This window comes from Natrix helvetica, assembly GCF_964273705.1.
Source record: "Natrix helvetica genome assembly, chromosome: 13".
Taxonomy (NCBI): domain Eukaryota; kingdom Metazoa; phylum Chordata; class Lepidosauria; order Squamata; family Natricidae; genus Natrix; species Natrix helvetica.
The window spans coordinates 8,807,348-8,829,919 of record NC_138557.1 but is presented as its reverse complement, the minus strand read 5'-3'; the positions used below and the strand labels follow the sequence as shown (position 1 = coordinate 8,829,919).

The following is a 22,572-nucleotide window of genomic DNA, read 5'->3' as shown; positions in this document are numbered from 1 at the left end:
TCGGACCCGCGCCCCGCTCCTCGCTCCTCCTCCCGGCTCCGCTTGCCTTTTGAATCCTGCAGCCCCTCCCTCTCCATCCTGCAGCCTTCCAAAAGGAAGGACCGGGAAAGGCAAGAGTTGGAAGGGAACTTGGAGGCCATCTAGTCCAACCCCCACTCCTGCCCAAGCAGCACCCAAAGCCAGGCCCGGGAAAAGACAGACAGGAGAGGTTGACGGAGTTGGAGGGATCTTGGAGGTCATCTAGTCCAACCCCCCCCAACTAAGCACGGGGTTAAGTCCCGCGAAGGCCCACGCGGGGGGGGGGATGGACGTAAGAAAACTCCCCCACTGTCCCACCAAAGCTGGTTGGTGCCCCTTGGAGCGCGAATCCCCGGGAGAAGAAGCCCCGGAGCGAATGCAGGCGTCCCACGTGGCTGCTGTTGCTGCTGCAGCTGCCGGCCGCCCCCTCCCCTCCCCTCCCCGGGAACGGGCGGGGCTTGGCGTGTGGGGGAGGAGCCTGCGCTTCCCTTCCCGCGAAGAACAGCAGGAGGTGGTGGAGGAGGAGGAGGAGGCGGTGGCGGGAGCTGCCTTGCAGGATGAATCCTCGGCCGGTGGAAGGAGGTGCTGCCGCCGTCGTTGAGCTGCGGGGCTCCGTTTGCATCCCCGGGTAGGTCTCTGCGGTGCCTCGCGCTCTCCGGCGCCTGCCTCTTTCTTTCTTTCTTTTTTGGCGAACGAGGGCAAGGCAATGGCTGGCTGGCTGGTTGATTGATTGGCTTAGGGTTGAATGCAGGGTGCCTCCTCCTCCTCCTTTCTTGAGTAAAGACCCTCTTCTTGGAGGGGGAGATCCTCTGTTCCTCCCTCCTTCCCTCTCCCCACCCCCTTCTTCCCTGCAACTTACTCTTAACTTACTCAGAGGCACCGTCGCCCGAACGCCTCTGGTCAAAGTAGAGAAAACTTTCCTGACTAAATGTCTATGGAGAGTCTCAGTCATCCAGGTCATGGCTATTTAACAAGGAAATGCAGTTGCCTCTTGGAAAAAGCACCTTTGGGGTCTCCTGATTAAAACTCTCTTTCTCTCTCTGTCTCTCTTTCTTTCTTTCTTTCTTTCTTTCTTTCTTTCTTTCTTTCTTTCTTTCTTTCTTTCTTTCTCTCTCTCTCTCTCTCTCTCTCTCTCCCTTGTCTCGCTTTCCCTGTCTCTCTCTCTCTCTCTCCTCCTTCTCTGTCTCTCTCCCCTCTCTGTCTCTCTCACTCTCTCTGTCTCTCCTCTCTCTCCCACCCTCCCTTCACCTCCTCCATACTTTCCAACACTTGGTTTAAGATGTGCTGGCTGCACTGGATCTCCATCCTCTGTCCATCCAGGTATAATGGACTCCAGGGCTCATAATCCCCTTCACTTTTGCCCAGAGGGCAAAAAAAGTTATTTGTGCTGAAGTTTCCCCTCAGGGGAAGGAACTGGGTTGGCAACAATGGTGGGTTCTGGATCCCATTCCAACCGGTATGGTTGAAACGGGCCCTGTGGCGTCCACATGTCTTACTGCCTCCACGAGCCTCCGCGATGCTCCAGCTGCTCAGCGGAGTGTCTCGTACGCCCTGTACATGCCATGTGCATGCATGGAAGCACAGAAGCCTTAAAAGACAGGGAAGGAGCTCGGGTGGCCGGGCGGGCCCTCCGGAGCACCGTACCGGAACGGTATCTGTACCGGGGCATACCGCCTGCAACCCACAACAGGTTGGCAAAAGGTGCGTTCAGTTAAGCGTGCGCCATAGATCTCCTGCCAGGTGTTGGGTATCTGCCCTGATTTCTTCTCGAGCAGGGCCGTCCAACCTTGGCAAACTTTTAAGACTTGTGGACTTCAAACTCCCGGAATTCCCCAGCCAGAATTCCGGGAAGTTGAAGTGTGCAGATCTTAAAAGTCCACCAAAGTTGGACAGCCAACTGAAGACAGCCAACTAGATGTAGGCAGAGTGAGAAGAAAAGTTTGTATGGGACCCGTTTTTGATCTGCTGGCTAGATGGGCTGAATTTTCTGACTCCTGCCGTGATGTGGGGAGTTGTCCTTGTTTCGGCAGGCTCTGCTTTGGCTCCCGTCCAGCTAAAGTGAAAAAGGTCAGACCCCATCTGAACGGAGGAAGCAGAGGCTGTTAACGTGATGTGCCTCCAGCCCACTTCCCGCTCCGTCCTTGAGCAGAGGGTGAATTCACATGATGCTTTGCTGGAGGCTGCTGACTTTTAAGCTGAAACAGCATGTTTTGTGCTTTGCGAATTGCGTCGTGGGAATCGGGCCAGTTGTGTGTTGACAGTAAGCCATATTTATGCCACGGCTTAAAGAAAAGGCACAGATCTACTCTGTTACCCCAAAAATAAGACCTCCCCAGATAATAAGCCCAATTGGGCTTGTGAGCACATGCACCAAAATAAGCCCACCCTGAAAATATTGCAACACAGCAGCAGCCATGAGGGGACCACGCTCGCCGCCTCCTGCACCTCCAAAATAATAAGAGGCCAAGCGCTTATTACCCTGTCTTATTTTCGGGGAAACACCGGTAATTCAGTTGAATGATGGATTGGGATGTGGTTCCTTTTTGTGCCTGCCAGTGAGTTCTCTAACCATGACAAGGGTATATTCAGACATATTCTACATGATGTGTTTGTGCTGTATTCATGTAACTTGAGTTGTTGATGAATAAAAGATCACCGAACCTGCCCATGTGAATTTATCGGCCGTGGGCATTATTAAACGTGAGATTCTCACAGCAATAAGCCCTGGATTCTACGAGAGATACTAAACTGTGGGCGTAGTACATTGTAATGCTAGTTGTTTATTTAAAAGCCATTTTAAAAGTTGGTTACTTTTACCCTGGATGTTTTTAAGATTCCAGTACTGTGGAAGTCTGACTGCAATTGTGTCTTTAGATGCTTCATAGAGTTACATTTATATTTACCAACAAAGAAAATAAAGAGAGATTAGTATAGATCTAATTCAAGCTATTTAGCTCTTATCAACTAGCCCCATGATGGCAAACCTATGGCAGGTGTGCTAGAGGTGGTATGCAGAGCCCTCTTTGTGGGCATGCATGCCGGCCAGCTGGTCTTCATACTGGAAAAAGGCCTGAAAACGGCCCAAAAAACAGCCCCAAAACATCTTGAAAATGGCCAAAAAACAGGCATGCATGCGCTGGCCAGCCGGTATTTGTGTTTCTGATGCTCCAGTGCATGCACATGGATGCAGATGCACAGACATTTGGGCACTCGGTTCCGAAAAGGTTTGCCATCCCTGAACTAGCCATACCTTTCTGAGATTCGAACCTGGGCTACTTACCTATTAGGTAGATGTATTAACCTTTAAGCCATGGGTTCTCCTTGCTTTGTCAGCTATACCAAGGGAGAGATTAAGTGTTTTTTTTTTTAATCAGGGCAACCTGGTCTACCCAAATATGGCACCGAGCATCCTACTTCCGCTTTCACCTTTCAGCCCCAAATCCAGAGGCCTTTGCAGGCAGTTGCTTTTGCGACAAACGATTTGTGTGTGTGTTAAATTTGTGTTAAATGCTTCATAGGGGTTTTTATAATTGGGTCAACCCAGCCAGTTGTATTTGATAAAGCATACGTATCATGATTTGCAGATCGTAGACGCTCACTGAGTTCACCCATTACCTTTTATATACAGGTAGTCCTCGACTTACAGCCATTCATTTAGTGACCGTTTGAAATTACAACAGCTCTGAAAAAAGTAACTTATGACTGTTCTTTCCCCTTACGACCATTGCAGCATCATAGGATCAAAATTCAGATGCTTGTCAACTGGTTCATATTTATGACGGTCACAGTGTCCACAATCCCCTTTTGCGACCTTCAGACAAGGAAAGTCAATGGGAAGGCCGGATTCACTTAACAACCGAGTTACTAATTTAACAACTGCAGTGAATCACTTAATAGTGTCAAGAAAGGTCGTAAAACAGGGCAAAACTCATCTGCCTTGCAATGGAAATTTTGGGCTCAGTTGCGGTCGTAAGCCGAGGGACTACCTGTAATGTACCTTGCCTTGCCCTTGGTTTACTACTGTATTACTGAAACTACTTTAGTGGGAAACTATGTGATGTGACAATTATACGGTGCACCAAGTCATTCCCTTGACAGCTGACACGATAAAAGAGGAAGTAACAAAGAAGACGATGTGGACATTTAAACGACATGGGTATTTTGAAGTTTATTTATGACTTGTTTTGTGTGTGGCTTCAGACGCACCATGGATCTGTCAATCATTGTAAGTTGCAATGCATGAGAATGAAACTGGCGGCTTATCAGATGTGATAAACATTTTAGTTTACTTGATTGTCATTGCACCTCATACAACAAAATTAGTCCCCATCTTCAGTGGGCATCATACATAAGAAAACTATACAAATAAAACGAAACCGCACATCCTTCACATTCTATACAATTGAATTGAAAACCCCTGATAATGCTATCATTATCATATGCTAACTAACTATGATTATTAATGATAATAAGTAGAATTCAGTAGGGTTACTGGCCTGGGATAGAAGGTGTTTTTCAGCCTATTTGTCCTTGTTTTTATTGTCCTGTACCACCTGCCAGATGGTAATAGTTCAAAAAAAAAAAAAAAAAGGGAGCACAGGATGAGATGGATCCTTAAGAATGTTTTGAACTTTCTTAAGGCAGCGGGAGCTATCAAGCTCTTCCAAAGAGGAGAGAGGGCAACCCATGATCCTCTGGCCAACGGCGTTGACCCTCTGGAGCGCTCTTCTATCTGCCCCTCTCCAATTGGCCAACCATACACAGGTTCAGTAAGTTAAAATAACTTTCTGTACTGCAGCGGTAGAAATATTTCATTCCCCTGGACATCGATGTTTCTAAACCATGTCATATGATTTAGGATGTTGGGGAATTCCAGGCAAACATGGTTTAGGATCCAATTTGGGTAAGTCACCAAGGCCAAAACTTTAGTCTTGCAAGCTTTCAGACTTGTGCTGTAGCCCATCCTCAGGAAAATTTCTCTCTCCCAGATTGTGTTCCCTGAGGATGAGCTCTGGCACGAATCCGAAAGCTCGGAAGACTAAACCTCTGGTCCCTGTACCAGCCCAGATTAGATCCTGCAACCTGAGACACATATATTTGCCTTCATTTGTGAAGCATGGCTTAGTCCAAACCATGGTTCTTTCAGTGCATGTGTGAGTGGTGATGGGATAAAGAGAAATGATATCGAGCTGCAAAGTCCCATTTGCATCTGGAATGAACGAGGCTCCATCTTCCTGCTTTGAATACTGCCACTTTACATCTCATGGAGTTTTCCATGCCTGTTTGTCAGCCATTTTTGCATGTTGGAGTCCGGGCCCTTTTCTAAAAGAACACAATTCAGTTTATATGTTATTCTTTTCAAAATTTATCCGCTGCCCTTGAAAACAGATTTCGAAGGGCCTCCCTCTGCCTTCTGCTTCTCCACTGTTGCCAGCTGAGGCCATAAAAAAAGCCTGGTTTAAATTTCTGTGTTTCCCCCCTCTCCTATATAGTGTTATAGGGTGGCTCAGTGGCTAAGACGCTGTGCTTGTCGATCAGAAAGGTCGGCAGTTCGGCAGTTTGAATCCCTAGAGCCGTATAACGGAGTGACTTCTCCCGTGACTTGTCCCAGCTTCTGCCAGCCTAGCAGTTCGAAAGCACGTAAAAATGCAGGTAGAAAAATAGGAACCACCTTTGGTGGGAAGGGAACAGCGTTCCGTGCATCTTCGGCGTTTAGTCATGCCGGCCACATGACCACGGCGACGTCTTCGGACAGCGCTGGCTCTTCGGCTTTGAAACGGAGATGAGCACTGCCCCCTAGAGTCAGGAACGACTAGCACATATGTGCGAGGGGAACCTTTACCTTTATACAGTGTTGTTCCAATTTCTACTCAATTTTTGAATGGGAGGGGCTGTAAGGGAGAATAATGGGTCACCTTAACAATCAAACCATGAATAGGAGAGACAGCTTCATATAAAGCTTATCTGTCCTCTTATGACACTCCCTTTCAAGCGCCATGGCTCTGCTGCTTCTCTTTTCTTTCTTTTTTTCTTTTTTTCTTATTTTGAATACAGTGCATTGTCAGGGTATTATCATTTACAGGAGAGAAACCATATGTATGTATGTATGTATGTATGTATGTATGTATGTATGTATGTATGTATCAGTGGTGGGTTTCAGCCGGTACGTCCCGGTACGGGCATACCGGTGCCTGCTGGGAGCTGCAGGCACCGTTCCAGCCCACCTGCCCGCCTGGTCTCCTTACCTCTATTTAAGCTGACCGGGGCATTTGCGCATGCAGCGTACGGCACCTGCGCGATACTCCGCCGAGCAGCTGAAGTGTCGCAGGGCGGTGATGTGCAAGCATGCGCAATGCGCATGCACGTGGTGGATGCCTGGCAGCGTATCTGTTGTGATGGGATCCGGAACCCACCACTGGTTTGTATGTATGTATGTACATACATACATACATACATACCAGAGGTGGGTTCCAACTGGTTGGCACTGTTTCAGTGGAACTGGTAGTGGAAATGGCGACTGAGTCTCAGAACCGGTAGCATCGGCACCCTCACCGTGCCCGGTCTCTGCGGCATGTAATATTTGTCGTTTTTTAAGTGTTCTGTGCATGCACAGACCTATTTACAGGCAGCTATCATGCGCATGCACCGAACTGGCAGGGTAGAAACCCATCCCTGATACACAAACACACACACACACACACACGTAACAATAGTGATAATGTAACAGAGTAGTTTTAGCTAAATTTCCCTTTATATTGGCTTATTTATACTTCTGTTGGTTATATTGGCACATTTATTCTTATGAACCATCTTTATATTTAATTCATACATAGCAGTGATCTTTCTTTGTCAATTTCTATCTCGTCTCTAACCCCTCGTAACATTCTCTTCCCTATCAAGTAATATTCTGTGCCTTCTTTTGTCTTTTATTTTTAAAGTCCGTCTGTCCATCTTGGCACAAACTAACATTTTCCGAGTTGCATCCTCATCTGGTGGGCTGTTCCTGTTGCTTCTCTTTTTTCTCCTGATCCAGATTTGGTCAGTGGCTTTTTAAAAACAACAGTTTAAAGACACAAACCTCTCCCTCCCTCTCCCTCTCTCTCTCTCTTTCTCTCTCTCTCTCTCTCTCTCCCTCTCCCCCCTCTCTCTCATTCTTTCTCTCTCTCTCTCTCATTCTTTCTTTCTCTCTCTCTCTCTGTCTCTTTCTTTCTCTGTCTCTCATTCTCTCTCTTTTTCTCTCTCTCTCTCTCTCTCTCTCTGTCTCTCTCTGTGTGTGTGTGTGTCTCCCTCCCTCCCTCCTCCCCCCTCTCTTTTTCAGTTCTTTGGAGTTTCTCCTACCTCCCCAGCAACAGGGATATATACTTCCCTCTGCCAGCTGCTTTCTGCGCCCAACTTCTTGGCGCTAGCATACGTGCATTTCCTCTCTGTAAATTTATGCTGTTGTTTTCATGGTGCATCTGATGCAGTTTGACTTTGCTGAAGCTTTTTTGCCGGGAAGCAAGCAAAACCCTACTTTGGTTGGGTAACCATAGCATTCCTTACTGTGTTGGCAAAGAAGCTGTTTTTTTTGTGGGGGGGAGGGGTTGTGTGAATGTTCTATCCTCTTCTATCTGGTTGCCCTCCACTCCGGAAACCGTTCCCAAATCCTGATTAGGCTCTTCCTCCCCTTTTCTCTCTTTCCTCTCTCCCTCCCCAAATTAAGTTTTTTTTTTCCATCCTTGCGAGAAGGCAAACTTCCTGTTTCTTGAAAGTTCAAGTATTCGGTGGAGGAACATATCGTCCGGAGAGTGTGGAATAAGTGAGCAGGGATTGCTGGTTTAATGAGGAACAGAGAGAAAGTTTTATTAACTCCCACCCAACCACCCAAAAGGTCAGAGCAAACACATATATTCTTTTTTGGAAGAGATTTGAAGGTTTGCATTTCCAAATACCCCGTTTTTCTACCTAAAGTGGAATGTAGTTCTTGAAACACAGACAATGTACCGTGTTTCCCTAAGACAGGGTCTTATTTTCTTTTGACCCCTGAAATAAGCGCTTGGCTTTATTTTCGGGGAGGTCTTATATATTATTGAGGTGCAGGAGGCGGTGAGCGTGGTCACCTCATGGCTGCTGCTGTGTTGCCAAATTTTGGGGGACAGCTTATTTTGGGGAGATGGCTTATTTTAGCGCAGGCGCTCAAAATCCCAATTGGGCCGAGAAGGGAGGTTGAGAAGATGGAATAAGTAGGATTGTTGTGTAAGAAGACGGCGATATGGGGTGTCAAGAAAGTGACCCCAACTGTGTTTTCTATGTTTGTAACAAGATTGCGATAAATGTCATTACTTAATAGATAATATGCTAATAGTATTTACAAGAATGTATATTTGTGAATGTATATGAAAGGAAAAAAATAAAACTTTATCCAAAACAAAATAGCCCTATTGGGCTTATTATCCGGGGAGGTCTTATTTTCGGGGAAAATATTAATTTATTGGGTTTATTTTCCCCCCATCTTTTAAAGCAGAAAAAGTATTTATTGTTGCTTTTCTTTTTCTTTTAAATGGGGCAGTTTCACCCCCATTGCAAAATATCTGCTGGGTTTTTTTTTGGGGGGGGGGAATGTTTTCTGGTTCGGTTTGGATGGCAAAAGAGAGACGAAGTTTCATGATATAATGATGCTCTTTTTAGCTTTGGGAGCAGGATTTGCTCCTGGAAATGAGAGACTGTCTAAAACTCCTGGGCAGGCAGCGTTGCTCCTTGGAGAAATTGAATAACTCCATGGAGGATGAAGATCAACAGCTGAATTTTGCATTTTGCATGGCTGATTTGTAGGCGAAGTGATTGAGCTGGCCAAGGAGCTTGGGCATCACTAATATCTGGAGTTTGAATTGCAAATGAAGGGAATATCTTACATTTAGGCTAAGCTCTTCATTTCCATCTTTCCTGGAAAATATTTCCACAAGCTTATTTCCATTTTTTGTGGGTGGGTGAGGACTTCATGGGAGAATTGAATGGCTACAGGTAGTGCTTCACTTTACGACCTCAATTGAGCCCAGAATTTCTGTTGCTGAGTGAGAAAAGAAATGATTTTTGCCCCGTTTTACGACCTTTCTTGCCAGCGTTGTTAAGTGAATCCCTGCGGTTGGTAACTTAGGAACACGGTTGTTATTTGAAGCTGGCTTCTCCATGGACTTTCCTTGTCAGAAGATTAGAAAAGGGGGATCACATGACCCTGGGACACTGCAGCCATCATAATTATGAACCACTTGCCAAGCATCTTCTGAGCCGTGGTGGCGCAGTGGTGAGAGTACAGCACTGCAGGCCACTTTCTGCTGGCTGCCTGCAATTTGGCAGTTCAAATCTCACCAGGCTCCAGGTTGACTCAGCCTTCCATCCTTCCGAGGTGGGTAAAATGAGGACCCAGATTGTTGGGGGCAAGAGGCTGACTCTGTAAACTACTTAGAGAAGGCTATAAAGCACTGAGAAGCAGCATATAAGTCTAAGTGCTGTTGCTATTCCTTCCTTCCTTCCTTCCTTCCTTCCTTCCTTCCTTCCTTCCTTCCTTCCTTCCTTTCTTCCTTCCTTCCTTCCTTCCTTCCTCTCTTAATTCCCTTTCTCATTCTCCTTCCTGGTAGCACAGTGATTAGAATGCAGTATTGCAGACTAACTCTGCCGATTGCCAGGAGTTTGATCCTGACCGCCTCAAGGTTGACTCAGCCTTCCATCCTTCCGAGGTGGGTAAAATGAGGACCCAGATTGTTGGGGGCAAGAGGCTGACTCTGTAAACTGCTTAGTGAGGGCTGTAAAGCATTGTAAAGTGGTATATAAGTCTAAGTGCTCTTGCTCTTTTTTCCTCCCTCCCTCCCTCGCTTCTCTCTCCCTCCCTCTCTCCCTCCATGACGCACAGTGGTTAGAATGCAGTAATGCAGGCTAATTCTGCCCACTGCCAGCAGTTCGATCCTGACCAGCTGAAGGTTGACTCAGCCTTCGGTCCTTCCGAGGTGGGTAAAATGAGGACCCAGATTGTTGGGGGCAAGAGGTTGACTTTGCAAACTGATATTTTTTTAAGGACACATTTTCTTTTTAATTTCTTTTGTGTGTTGTTTTTTTAAAAAATTATTTTGTTCTTAAAAAAATACATTATGCATTTTGCACTTTAACTTTCCTCGAATGAACTAAAACTTTTCCAAAAGAAAAAAGAAAGGGACTTGTAGAATTTTTTTTTTTTGAAAGAGTGGTTCTTCAACTCCAATTGAAGATGCTGAAAGAGCTACAATCTTGGCAAACGGACGAGGTGTCAGAAGGTTGCAAATGGACCAATTTTCTTCTCACCTGAAGAAAAGTGGGAAAGGCATTTTGAAGAGATGGCAGAACTCGGTCAGGCTGATGTCAGTGCAAAATCTGAGAACTGAATGTGAAGAGGGCAGTCTGGTAGCAGCTTAGAAAAAAAAAATCCACCAATTCCAAGAAGCTAACAAGGGTTGGTCAGGAATAAAAGAACCGTATTTTTGGAGTATAAGGTGCACCTTTCTCCCCCACTCCAAAAGAGCGTGGAAATGTTGGTGCGTCTTATACACCAAATACAACTATATTTGGCCTCCCGAAGCCCAGCTCCCATGTCCCATGTTTGTGAAACGAACAAATTGTTTCCCGCAAAAGCCCCCTCCCCTTTCGCTCCTCTTTTATTTCCTCTGGGAGGGGCCATTCATTGTCCACCTGTGGCCTTACTCCCAAGTCGACCCCTGTTCTTTAGCTGTTCCTTTGTCTGGCAGCTCTGTGCATGTGCACACTGGGAACAGACTCCAGCTGTTCTTCTGCCTCACTGAAGTCTGACCCCGAAGGCAGCTGATAACTGTCAGATGGCCCTGGCCCCCTCTCTGCCTCCGACACAGAGCATTCATCAGAGCCTTCTCCAGCTTCCAGGACTGGCCCATATTCCTCCCCAACCTCCTCACTGTCCGAATCTTCTGCCAGTTCTGCTGGTGGGCCACAACCATTTTAAAGAGGGGTGAGGAAGGCAGATAGGAGCAGAGAGCAAGGGGAACATGATGAGAAGGCCGTTTAATTTCTTTCTCCTGCTGCTGGTTTGCTGGTTGAATGTCAGGCCTGATGTACAAGAGCACAGGTAGTCCTCGACTTACAACAGTTCATTTAATGACCTTTCAAAGTTACATCGGTGCTGAAATAAAGTAATTTATGACCGCCTTTCACACTTCATGACCCTTGCAGCATCCCCACGGTCACGCCATCAAAATTCAGATGCTTGGCAACTGACTTGTACTTAGGACGGTTGCAGTGTCCCAGGGTGATGCGATTTCCCCTCTTGGGAGACTTCTGGACAAGCGAAGTCTCCGTGGGGAGGTTTGCTTGTTACTGACTTGACTCTGGCAACTCTTCATTTCACAACTGTGGCAGGGAAGGTCATAAAAGGGGGCAAGCGTTTCGCTTAGCATCAGAAATGACCACCTGTACTAGCTGACTTCCATTTCATCCGTCCATGGTTTGAATCGGTGCTTTTGAACTACCTCCTACGCTCTTGGCTTGGTTTTCAAAATGGGCCAAGTCGTAACTTGATTTCCCTAGGTTTACAGTTCTCCTCTGTGAATGCTAATATTGCAATTGGAAAACTGGATTACGACTCGGGGTGCTGCCACGTGAACAGAGGCGATTGTGGTTTCATCACGAGCCATGGATTAAGGTGTGGGCTGTGCCAATCTAGTCCCGATACAACCTCGAAACAATCTGGAAGTAACTTTTCTTATTGCTTAGCCTTAGATCAGCGGTCTCCAACCTTGGAGACTTTTAAGACTTGTGGACTTCAACTCCCAGAATTCCCCAGCCAGCCATGGCCGATAGGGGGAATTCTGGGAATTGAAGTCCACAAGTCTTAAAGTCGCCAAGTTGGAGACCCTTACCTTAGACCGGGGATCGGCCACCTTAAACACTCAAAGCACCACAAAAGTCCTAACCGCGCCACCCCCCTCCCTCGTTCAATTCTGGAGCCGACTGGCAGTCTGGTTCCCCCACCATAGAGTCTCTTCCTAGCGCCGCATCCTTTTTCCTTTGCCGACCGGAAGTTTGTTTCCCCCCCCTCCCACACACACACCATAGAGTCTTCTCCTAGCACGGTGTCCTTTTTCCTCTACCTGTCCTAACCCAAAGCCCTATCAATTGTGGGGCCAACCGTAAATGTATAAGAATGATAAATGCAAAGAAGAATAACAATTCTGTGAATGTATGCTTAAAATGGGTATGTAAGAGAATAAAAAAATAAAAAAAAATCTTTGGTTGCTGACCCCTGCCTTAGACCAACATGCAGGCGTGGAGATCCTTTGTCATTTATAAATACAATAAAAAATTTACATTGTATTTATGAATGACAAAGGGAAACTTTCCCAAAAGCAACCCAAAACAATCCCTATCACAATAGCTATATTAAAGAAGAGATTTTTTTAAATAAACCCCGCTTGTATTACATTACATCATGTTTGCTGATGCTTTCTCATAATTGCTAGACCAAATGTGGCAACATTATGAATAACAATGGACTGACGGTTTGTTAGGAGAGAAGAAAAACGCCATTTATTATCGCTACCTGGTAGCTCTTTTACGAGGCCTCTAATTAACAGGGCTCATAACTCCCTGCAAAAATTAAAATGGGATGTGTCAGATATCTTTCCTAGCTTGGCAGTGGCACGCTGAAATCATTTCCCTGGCTCCTTTGGCTTAGATGGGTGCCTGAGCCTAATGCCAACCGGCAGGCGGCTGCCCAAAATAAATTTATGTATTCATTTATTTTATGTATTTGTGCATTTATTTATCGAATGTATAAGGGTTGCCCGTCCAAAATTTATCACTCTGGCCAGCTAACAGTAATTAAAAACAGTCTTAACAACAAAGAAGAAAACATGGCAGCCTATATATGAAACCCAGAGACACCAAGGAATTCATTAATATTGCTTTCAGAGCAGAGGTGGGTTCCTACCGGTTCGGCCCAGTACCGTATTTTTCAGAGTATAAGACACACCAAGGTTTTGAAGAGGCAAATTAAAAAAAAAGTTTTTGCACTCTGCAAACCTCCCCAAAACGTCCCATTTTTTGCAAAAACGGGCCCGTTTCCCCCCCAAAGAAGCACGAATAGCCTTTAGTGGGCTTGTAGAGTGCCCCCCAAAAAACGAGCAAAAAGGGCCTGTTTTTCACAAAAACAGGCCTGTTTTTTGTCAAAAAAAATGCATGCATAGCCTTTAGGAGGCTTATAGACTACTCCTGGGAGGTGGGGAGGCAACACTGCCTTCCCCAGCCCCCAGGAGCTTTCTGAAAGCCTTCTACAGGCTCTGCATGGCCATTTTGGTGAAGGGGGCGGGGTTTCGGGAGGCCAAAAATGCTGTATTCAGTGTATAAGAAACACCCAGATTTTCAGCCTCTTCTTTGAGGGAAAAAGGTGCGTCTTATACGGCGTGAAATACGGTAGGTAGCAACTTGGCCTGCCACGCCCCTGAACCGGTTCTCTCTCAGCGATGCCATAAGTGCCCCCTTGTTGTTTTTTTCTTCTGTGCATAAGCATTTTTTTAGCACTGCACATGCATGCATAGTGTGTCCCTGAGCGAACTGGCAGCAGCAGCCGGAGCCCACCCCTGTTTCAGAGGAATAGCCAGCAGATGGATCTTTATATAGCAGAGGTGGCATTCAACCGGTTCGGACCAGTTCACCTGAACCGGTAGTGGAAATTGTGGCTGGCCATGCCCACTTGTCCCCGTTCTACGGCATCCTATTTAGGCCCTTTTTTTTGCCAAAAGTTCATGCACGGAAGGCTGTCAGCATGCGTGGAGGCAGTGTATGCGAGCAGCGAGCGTATGAGTACGCACACACCTTTGAAAATTGGTAGAGAAAGCAAGTCAATACCATCCCTATTACCTAGTAAACAATTCCATAAACATTTGATCTGACTGAGGATCTCTGACTTGCCTATGTTCTAGCTGGATTACTCCAAGGTGCTTCCTCTGGGGCAGCCTTTGGAGATGATGACCCTAGAGCTTCGGCTGGTCTGGATTGGAACCCAGAATACTACTGAAATGTTTTGGCTTTGAAGCAGGGGTTCTCAAACTGTGGGTCGGGACCCCTTTGGGGGTCGAACGACCCTTTCACAGGGGTCGCCTAAGACCATCGGAAAACACATATTTTCGATGGCCTTAGGAACCGAGACACCAATTTTATGGTTGGGGGTCACCACAACATGAGGAACTGTATTAAAGGGTTGAGAACCGCTGCTTTGAAGAATCCCATAACAGCAGTACTCAAAGGACTGTTGAAAATGGATTGATTTAAATTGTTGCAGAGAAGCCAATCTCTGTTTCTTGTACGTTATTTTCCTTTGTGTTATTTTCCACTTGCCAAACTTAGGACGGCCTGTGTAATTATGAAGCCAGGTCGGATACAGTGCCTGTTTCCTTTCGGAAGAGATAGGATAAATAATAAGTCATCAGGATGTAGCCACAATCCAGAGGAGATACCCATGTAAAACTATCGCTATTTGAGAGCCTCTGAATAGGGACCGTGAAGTTTTCACAATTTGCAAACCCATCGTTAAGGTTTGCTTAATATTGGCTTGTTGTGTCAACCGGGTCAAGTGGGCTTGATCGCGGTTGAGCAAATCGCTAACTGATCCTGGCGAAGGAATCCATCCTCCTGCGCCTCCTTTAGATAAGTGAGCTCTCTGCAATTAGTTAGAGATAAAGGGTCACCATGAAAGAAAATGGCAGCAAGCCAAGAAGCTCAGCTGTCCAAAAGTTCCCCCAGGACTTGTATATATCTTTTTAATACTCACCAAACCATTGTTTGGATTCCCTCTTTTGGTTCCCATCTTTTGCAAAACATTCAATAATTCCTATATCTCTTGGAATTCACCTGAAACATCTGATCGCTTCCTGCTGGTTACAGTTGTGGGTGGATCCGTAGCTGAAGGTTTTCAAGAAAAGATTGGGACAGCCGTTTTGTCTGGAATGAGACAAGGCAACTCGCCTTGGGCAGGGGGTTGGTCTAGAAGACCTCCAAGGTCCCTTCCAGCCCTATGATCCTAAGAATGCCTGCGGTTTTATGAAACCGCCTAATGAAGAACCCGGAGGAGGCGACGTTAGAAGTTTTGATTTAGGTCAAAGTCAGGGCAATATCCCAGAGGGCTCCACGATCAAAGAGAAACAGAAGCTGCGAAGGAGGCCCGCTCAACACGCCTACCCTGTTCGGTCATGGAGGACCGGCTGATGCTAAAACATAGCTGGCAAATTGTCAGGTATGCAAGCAGCTGGTGTCATATTAAAAAAAAAAACCTCTGGTTGTGGATGTGCTGTTTCACGAAGAACCAGTTCTCCGTCTCCTCTTGTTCCTCTTGGCCAGGGAGTCAAGAGTATAGCTGCTCTCTGTAAGCAAACTGTAATTCAAATTCATTTATGATGACCCGGAATGAAACCCTTTTCTTTTTGCTTTGATCCTAGAGAAGCTAGTATTAGCTCTAGATTGCTTGTAGCAAATGCACCTGTCTGGTTTTATTTTTTTTAAAAAATATTATGATTAAAACTGCTTGTAGACTTTGTGCATGCGCTCCAGTCAATGGTTTTTAGAACGTGTAAGCATAAGAAAGATATTTGTTTGGAGAAGTCCTCTTGTTGCTGGAAATGCCTTCCCTGGAAAAGCGAAACATGGGTTGCTTCCCGCTCTGGAGCAGGGGTTGTGGCTCTGGAGCCACATGTGGCTCTTTCATCCCTCTGCTGTGGCTCCATGTTGCCAGTCGGCACCACCATTTTGAGAGGAGCTTCCAGTTAAAGCAGGTGTGGGGGGGGAAAGCAGGGTGCACCAAGAGGAGACTCTATGGCAAGGGGCGGGTTTTCCGGTCAGCTCCACAATTGATAGGGCTCTTAGGACAGGTAAAGGGAAAAGGACGCCACTCTAGAAGGAGACTCTATGGTGGGGGGACTGGACTTCTGGTCGGCTCCAGAATTGAATGGGGGGCTTCCAGTTAGGACCTGGACCTGGCTTTTGAGTTTTGAAGGTTGCCAGCGCCTGGTCTAGAGAGATGTAAGGACTGTGCGGTCTTGTTACTTCTCTGCTGTGGATGCATGACGATTTTGTGGCATACAACAGAATAACAGAGTTGAAAGGGACCTTGGAGGTCTTCTAGTCCAACCCCCTGCTCAGGCAGGAAACCCCACATCACTTCAGACAAATGGTTATCCAACATCTTCTTAAAGACTTCCAGTGTTGGAGCATTCACAACTTCTGGAGGCCAGTTGTTCCACTGATTAATTGTTCTCACTGTGAGGAAATTTCACTTTAGTTCTAAGTTGCTTCTCTCCTTGATTAGTTTCCACCCATTGCTTCTTGTCCTGCCTTCAGGTGCTTTGTAGAATAGTTTGGCTCCCTCTTCCTTGTGGCAGCCCCTGAGATATTGGAAATGCTGCTATCAAGTCTCCCCTGGTCCATCTTTTCATTTTACAATTTACATTTATTTACAGTTTATTTATTGACAGCTGTCATGCAATTGTAACCTAGCCAGTGGGTTATTGTCAGCAGTTTGGACCTGAGTTTTGTCCCATTTTACAACATTTGTGGGCACGGTTGTGAAGTCAATCATGGCAATTGTTTATTAACACGGGTTGTTAAGTGAACCTGGCTTCTCCACCCACTGACTTTGCTTGTCAGAAGGCTGCCCAAAGGCAATGCAGCTGGAACACTGCAACCATCATAAATACGAACCCATTGCCAAGCATCCGGAGTTTGATCCCGTGACTATGGGAATGCTGCAACGGTTGTGTGAAAAGCAGTCATAGCTCACTTTTTTTTTCAGTGCCATTGTAACTGTGATCATTAAATGGTCATAAGAGACTGCACCATAGAGAGCATTTTGAATTACTGCCTTTGTGTCTGGTTTGCCAACTGCAGAGTGGCAGATAGGATAGCACTCCAGAGGGTCAACATAATTGTCCAGAGGATCATGGGTTGCCCCCTCCCCTCCTTGGAAGAGCTTGATAGCTCCCGCTGCATAAAGAAAGTTCAAAACATCCCTAAAGATCCATCTCATCCTGGGCTCCCTTTTTTGGGGGGGGACGGGGACCATTACCATCTGGCAGACGGTACAGGACAATAAAAACAAGGACAAATAGGCTGAAAAACAGCTTCCATCCCAGGGCAGTAACTATATTGAATTCTACTGTATAGTGCAATATTGATGCAGTTATCAGGGGTTTTCAATTCAATTGTATAGAATGTGAAGGATGTGTGGTTTCGTTTTATTTTTTATGTATAATGTACAATGAAGATGGCATTTAATTTCATTGTACGAGGTGCAACGACAATAAAAAGGTAAAGGTTCCCCTCGCACATATGTGCTAGTTGTTCCCGACTCTAGGGGACGGTGCTCATCTCCGTTTCAAAGCCGAAGAGCCAGCGCTGTCCGAAGACGTCTCCGTGGTCATGTGGCTGGCATGACTAACTGCCGATGGTGCACGGAATGCTGTTACCTTCCCACCAAAGGTGGCTCCTATTTTTCTACTTGCCTTTTTCGAACTTTCGAACGGCTAGGTTGGCAGAAGCTGGGACAAGTCACGGGAGCTCACCCCGTTACGCGTCGCTAGGGATTTGAACCGCCGAACTGCCAGCTTTTCCGATGGACAACTTAGCGTCTTAGCCACTGAGCCACCATATCAATGCAATGACAATAAAGTAAACTATGAAAAAAAAAGGTCTAGGATTACCTCTAAAGTAGGGGTCGTGCCTCAGGCATGCCTTTTTCGATTTCTAAAGCATCTCCAGAAAGGAAAGGGTTAAAAAAATGGGCACATTTTATTTCTGGATGAGCGAGGTGGGGTTAGGATACCAGCCCAGCTGTGCAAAGCCGAGTGGGGCCATGGAGCTGCTGGAAGTGATGTGTCTCCGTGGCTGACATCGGCTTCAATCAAAGGGCCGCTTGCTTCCTACCTGCTGTTCTCGGCTTGGCATTTTTGAGAGGCGTTCAACAATAATAAGTTCCTTAAAAGTTTGTTTTGTTTGCAGTATTCGAGCTCTTTTGCCGGCAGGGCGATACCCATTTGTGTATTTTTCAAAGGAAATCTGGGCTTGAAGCCTGAAGAGCCAGCAAGCAAATGATTCCTAATAAGGAAGTTTGTCCCTATGTCAGCCTTGCTTGGGTGATAGAAATCTCTTCTTTCCATCCATCCATCCATTCATCCATCCCTCTCTCTCTCTCTTTCTCTCTCTCCATTCATCCCTGTCTATCTATCTGTCTGTCTATCATATCTATCTATCTATCTATCTATCTGTCTGTCTGTCTGTCTGTCCGTCCGTCCGTCCGTCCATCCATCCATCCATCCATCCATCCATCCATCCATCCATCCATCCATCTATCTATCTATCTATCTATCTATCTATCTATCTATCATCTATCTATCATATCTATCTATGTTTCTCTGTCTGTCTGTCTGTCTGCTGTCTGTATATCTATCTTCTATATCTATCTATATCTATCTATCTTAATTATCTATCTATCAAATCTATCTATCTATCCATCCATCCATCTATTTATTTATCTATCTATCTATCTATCTATCTATCTATCTATCTATCTATCTATCATCTATCATCTGTCTATCTATCTATCTATCTATCTATCTATCTATCTATCTATCTATCTATCCATCCATCCATCCATCCATCCATCCATCCATCCATCTATCTATCTATCTATCTATCTATCTATCTATCTATCTATCTATCCATCCATCCATCCATCCATCCATCCATCCATCCATCTATCTATCTATCTATCTATCTATCTATCTATCTATCATCTATCTATCTATCATCTACCTACCTACCTACCTATCATATTTTAAATGTCTTATCTGTCTATCATCTCTAATATCTATCTATCTATCTATCTATCTATCTATTTATCTATCATCTATCTATCATCTACCTACCTACCTACCTACCTACCTACCTACCTACCTACGTATCTACCTATCATCCATCCATCCATCCATCCATCCATCCATCCATCCATCCATCTGTCAGATTTCTTTCACCTCCGATCGGCATTGCCGTCTTCCATTTCTCGCAATTTCTGTACTTGAGTGATAGCAGAATGCTGGTCCTTTATGACCATTCTTTCATTTGCAAATGGTTATTACTGGAGAATTTGAAGGAAGGAATTGTGAAACCAGAGACAGCTGAACTAAAGCTGCCGAATTGTAATGTGCCTAAGACATAATGCACCTTCCTCAATCCCGTGAAATTAACACTATCCTAATTAAATGCAAGTTAACCTCTGTACTTCTTGTGAGTGAAGGGAGTAAGCCATTAGCTTACCCTGCAGTGCTGGAAGCTCTTGGAAAAAAATCACAGTGAAATAAGATGTTGCTTTGTTACGCAGCTTGAATTTTTAATCCAGTCACTGTTTCAGGTTTCTTTTAAATTACTTTTGAGGCCGCAGTTCTCGGTGATAGCAGGGTTTTTCTTGAAAAATTGAAACTGGCTTTCCTTGCCCTTTAAAAACGGTGTTGTTTTTTTTTTAAAAAAAGAATATTGCAATTACATTCTGCTGAAAGCTAAGGAGTGTTGCCTTTTTGCAGAATTGTTCTTTTTATTGTCTTGTAATGAAAAGCTGAGATTTTGAGCAGCCTTCTTAAAAGCAGGGAGGTATACAGCTAATGGAGTAATATGGGAGCAACACTAGGTTATTTTACTTAGAGTCTGATTGTTTGTGTTCTTAGCCTGTTTAGGTTGGCAGTTTCTTAAAGAAAAAATATGGAGACGTATTTGGGGGCTAATGGAGTGTTAAGGGATCCAGGCAGTAGTGAGATTCAGCCAGTTCGCACCTATTCGGGAGATCTAGTTGTTAACTTTCTAAGCAGTTCGGAGAACCGGCTGTTGGAAGAAATCTCCTTTTGTTTTTTCCCACTTTACAGGGCTAATCCTGTAAGGAAGGCAGGAAGGAAACATTCTGGTGTTGTTTCTAGCTTCATCTTTATTGCCCTGCTTACAGAAGCTGCCTCTCCGGTTAACCCTTATTACGTATTAACAGCTAAGTCGAAGCGCCCATCGACCTGAGTGACGTTGAGTTGGCCACGCCCAGCCAGTGCCATGACCACCAAGCCACGCCTACCCAGCTGGTCATTAGGGCAGAGAACCGGTTGTTAAATTCTTTGAATCCCACCACTGGATGCAGGTTTCTAATCTATAAGCATAGGGAAGTTAACCATGATTTACTGAACAAGGCAAAATAGTTATGGCTTAATAACCAAGTCCTAGACTGCAGTTTACATATCATAATTCTGAGCTCCTGATCCAGATTTAGAAACTACATCCACCTCTCTTAAGAAAATGTTCTCTCTGTCTCTCTGAAGACAATGATTTCCCCAAACATTGACTTCATCCATCCATCCATCCATCCATCCATCCATCCATCCATCCATCCCCTTTATTGTTATTTTTATAAATAACTGAAGGTGGCGAACATACCCAATCCTTCTTCCTCCTCCTCTATGCAACAACAACATTGTAAATTGGTTAGGCTGAGAAAGAGAGGGGTTGGCGCAAATCTTCCACTGTACATGTTTGAGATGGGACGGGAATTCAGTCTCCTGGTCATTGGCCCAAAGTCACCCAGCTGGCTTTCATGCCTAAGACAGGACTAGAATTCACCATCTCCTGGGGGTTGGTCCAAACTCCAAAGTCACCCAACTGGCTTTCATGCCTAAGACAGGACTAGAATTCACCATCTCCTGGGGGGTGGTCCAAACTCCAAAGTCACCCAACTGGCTTTCATGCCTAAGACAGGACTAGAATTCACCATCTCCTCGTCATTGGCCCAAAGTCACCCAGCTGGCTTTCATGCCTAAGACAGGACTAGAATTCACCATCTCCTGGGGGGTGGTCCAAACTCCAAAGTCACCCAACTGGCTTTCATGCCTAAGACAGGACTAGAATTCACCATCTCCTGGTGGTTGGTCCAAACTCCAAAGTCACCCAACTGGCTTTCATGCCTAAGACAGGACTAGAATTCACCATCTCCTGGGGGGTGGTCCAAACTCCAAAGTCACCCAACTGGCTTTCATGCCTAAGACAGGACTAGAATTCACCATCTCCTGGGGGTTGGTCCAAACTCCAAAGTCACCCAACTGGCTTTCATGCCTAAGACAGGACTAGAATTCACCATCTCCTCGTCATTGGCCCAAAGTCACCCAGCCAGCTTTCATGCCTAAAGTGAGACTAAAACTCACAGTTTCCTAGTTTCTAGCCTGATCACCCCTGGCCCAAAATCTCTTTGGAGTATTCTCTTGGATATGAGGGACATCAAGCTTGGTGGTAATTCTTTGTAGGTTGGCTGAAACCCTGCATTAAATGTGATCTGTTCCGGTTTTCCTTAGTATAATATGTGAGCCCATTGTTGTGGCTGAAGCACAAATTGATAACTTAGTCTAAGATGAAACCGTTGCTTGTTGTAATGGATCAGTCCCCCTTCCATTGTCTAGCACAGCCATATATGGAAGGCTGAGGGCTCTTAAACAGTATTAAAAATTTCAGACTGGTTCTGGCAACATGGACCCCAGGTCGTATTGTGCTTTGCTTGGGTTCAGTTTGTGTATTACGCAAATCTGATGTAGCGCTTTTGTGAACTGTGATTTATGGCGTGTGAATCCAGCCAAGCACAGTTTATTCAATAAGGGAGGATTAACTCCTGATTTAGTGTGAAGTGTTGCTGAGTCCTACTAAAGAATTCAACGTAGTGTATAATCTAGCATTCTGTTTTCCCCGATATTTGGCGAGATGCCTCTACAAATAGAGCGTGAATCTGTAGAGTTTTCTAACTCTGGGCCGCCAGAGAGCAAAACTGAAAGAAAGAAAAAAAAATCAAATAAAATAAAGCACTCACCGGGTATTTTATTTACTTTCTGCAAATTGTAGCTTGTCCTCTTTCTAAGACTCCGAAGCCATTGCTTGTCTTAACTGGTTTATTGAATTAGCCGTTAATTGCCAGGCTTGTGTGGACAACTCTTAAGCCTGAAATTATCATCTAAAACTCGAAATGGTTGAATGCCCACCGTCCAATGAATCAGACTAGTAGCTGTTCGTGGACTCCTTTTTCCCCCCTGCGAATTTCTCTATCTTCTAAGACAGCAGACACTCCCAGGCAGTTATGTGTGCATTGATTTTTCATCTTGCCCTAGATTTGAAGTGTTTTTATCCCTAGGATCTCAGAAGTAACGGCGGCGGGAGTGGGGAGGGGGGAGCAGTAGACTTGAAAATTTTGAGATTCAGTGTTTGCTTGGTGAAGGATACACTGCTGTTCTGTCGAGGTTGGAACTGTGGAAGAAACAGACATCTGGTTCAGTTCCAAGCCGGGAGAAAGACACTGGAAACATGGATGATTAGAAAGAGGGTTGAATGATGAAAGAGAAACCACCCAGCACAGGTTCACTGGTGTAGCTGAACACATGGAGTTGAGAATAAGTGGCTGTTATACCTTCTGTTGGGCTTTGAACTTGAGCTTCCTGTTCCTGTGCAAGAACACATATTCTATTGGCT

At 45.3% G+C, this 22,572-nt stretch overlaps 1 protein-coding gene across 4 annotated transcripts in view; it reads left to right on the top strand.

The window, feature by feature from the left end:
* The first annotated feature begins 562 nt into the window (after nt 1-562).
* Nucleotides 563-22,572, top strand: part of LOC309398729 (ankyrin repeat and fibronectin type-III domain-containing protein 1-like) — a 284,451-nt gene continuing 262,441 nt past the window's right edge. For 2 of the 4 annotated variants that reach the window (XM_081965883.1, XM_081965880.1), the window contains exon 1: nt 563-646. Coding sequence is in view for 2 of the 4 variants with exons in the window: in XM_081965881.1 (XP_081822007.1) it covers nt 576-646 (71 nt within the window). In the remaining 2 variants the exon portion in view is untranslated. Of the gene's footprint in view, nt 647-7,788; nt 7,889-22,572 lie in introns of those variants that run through there. The other 2 variants (XM_081965881.1, XM_081965882.1) reach the window with 2 other exon arrangements.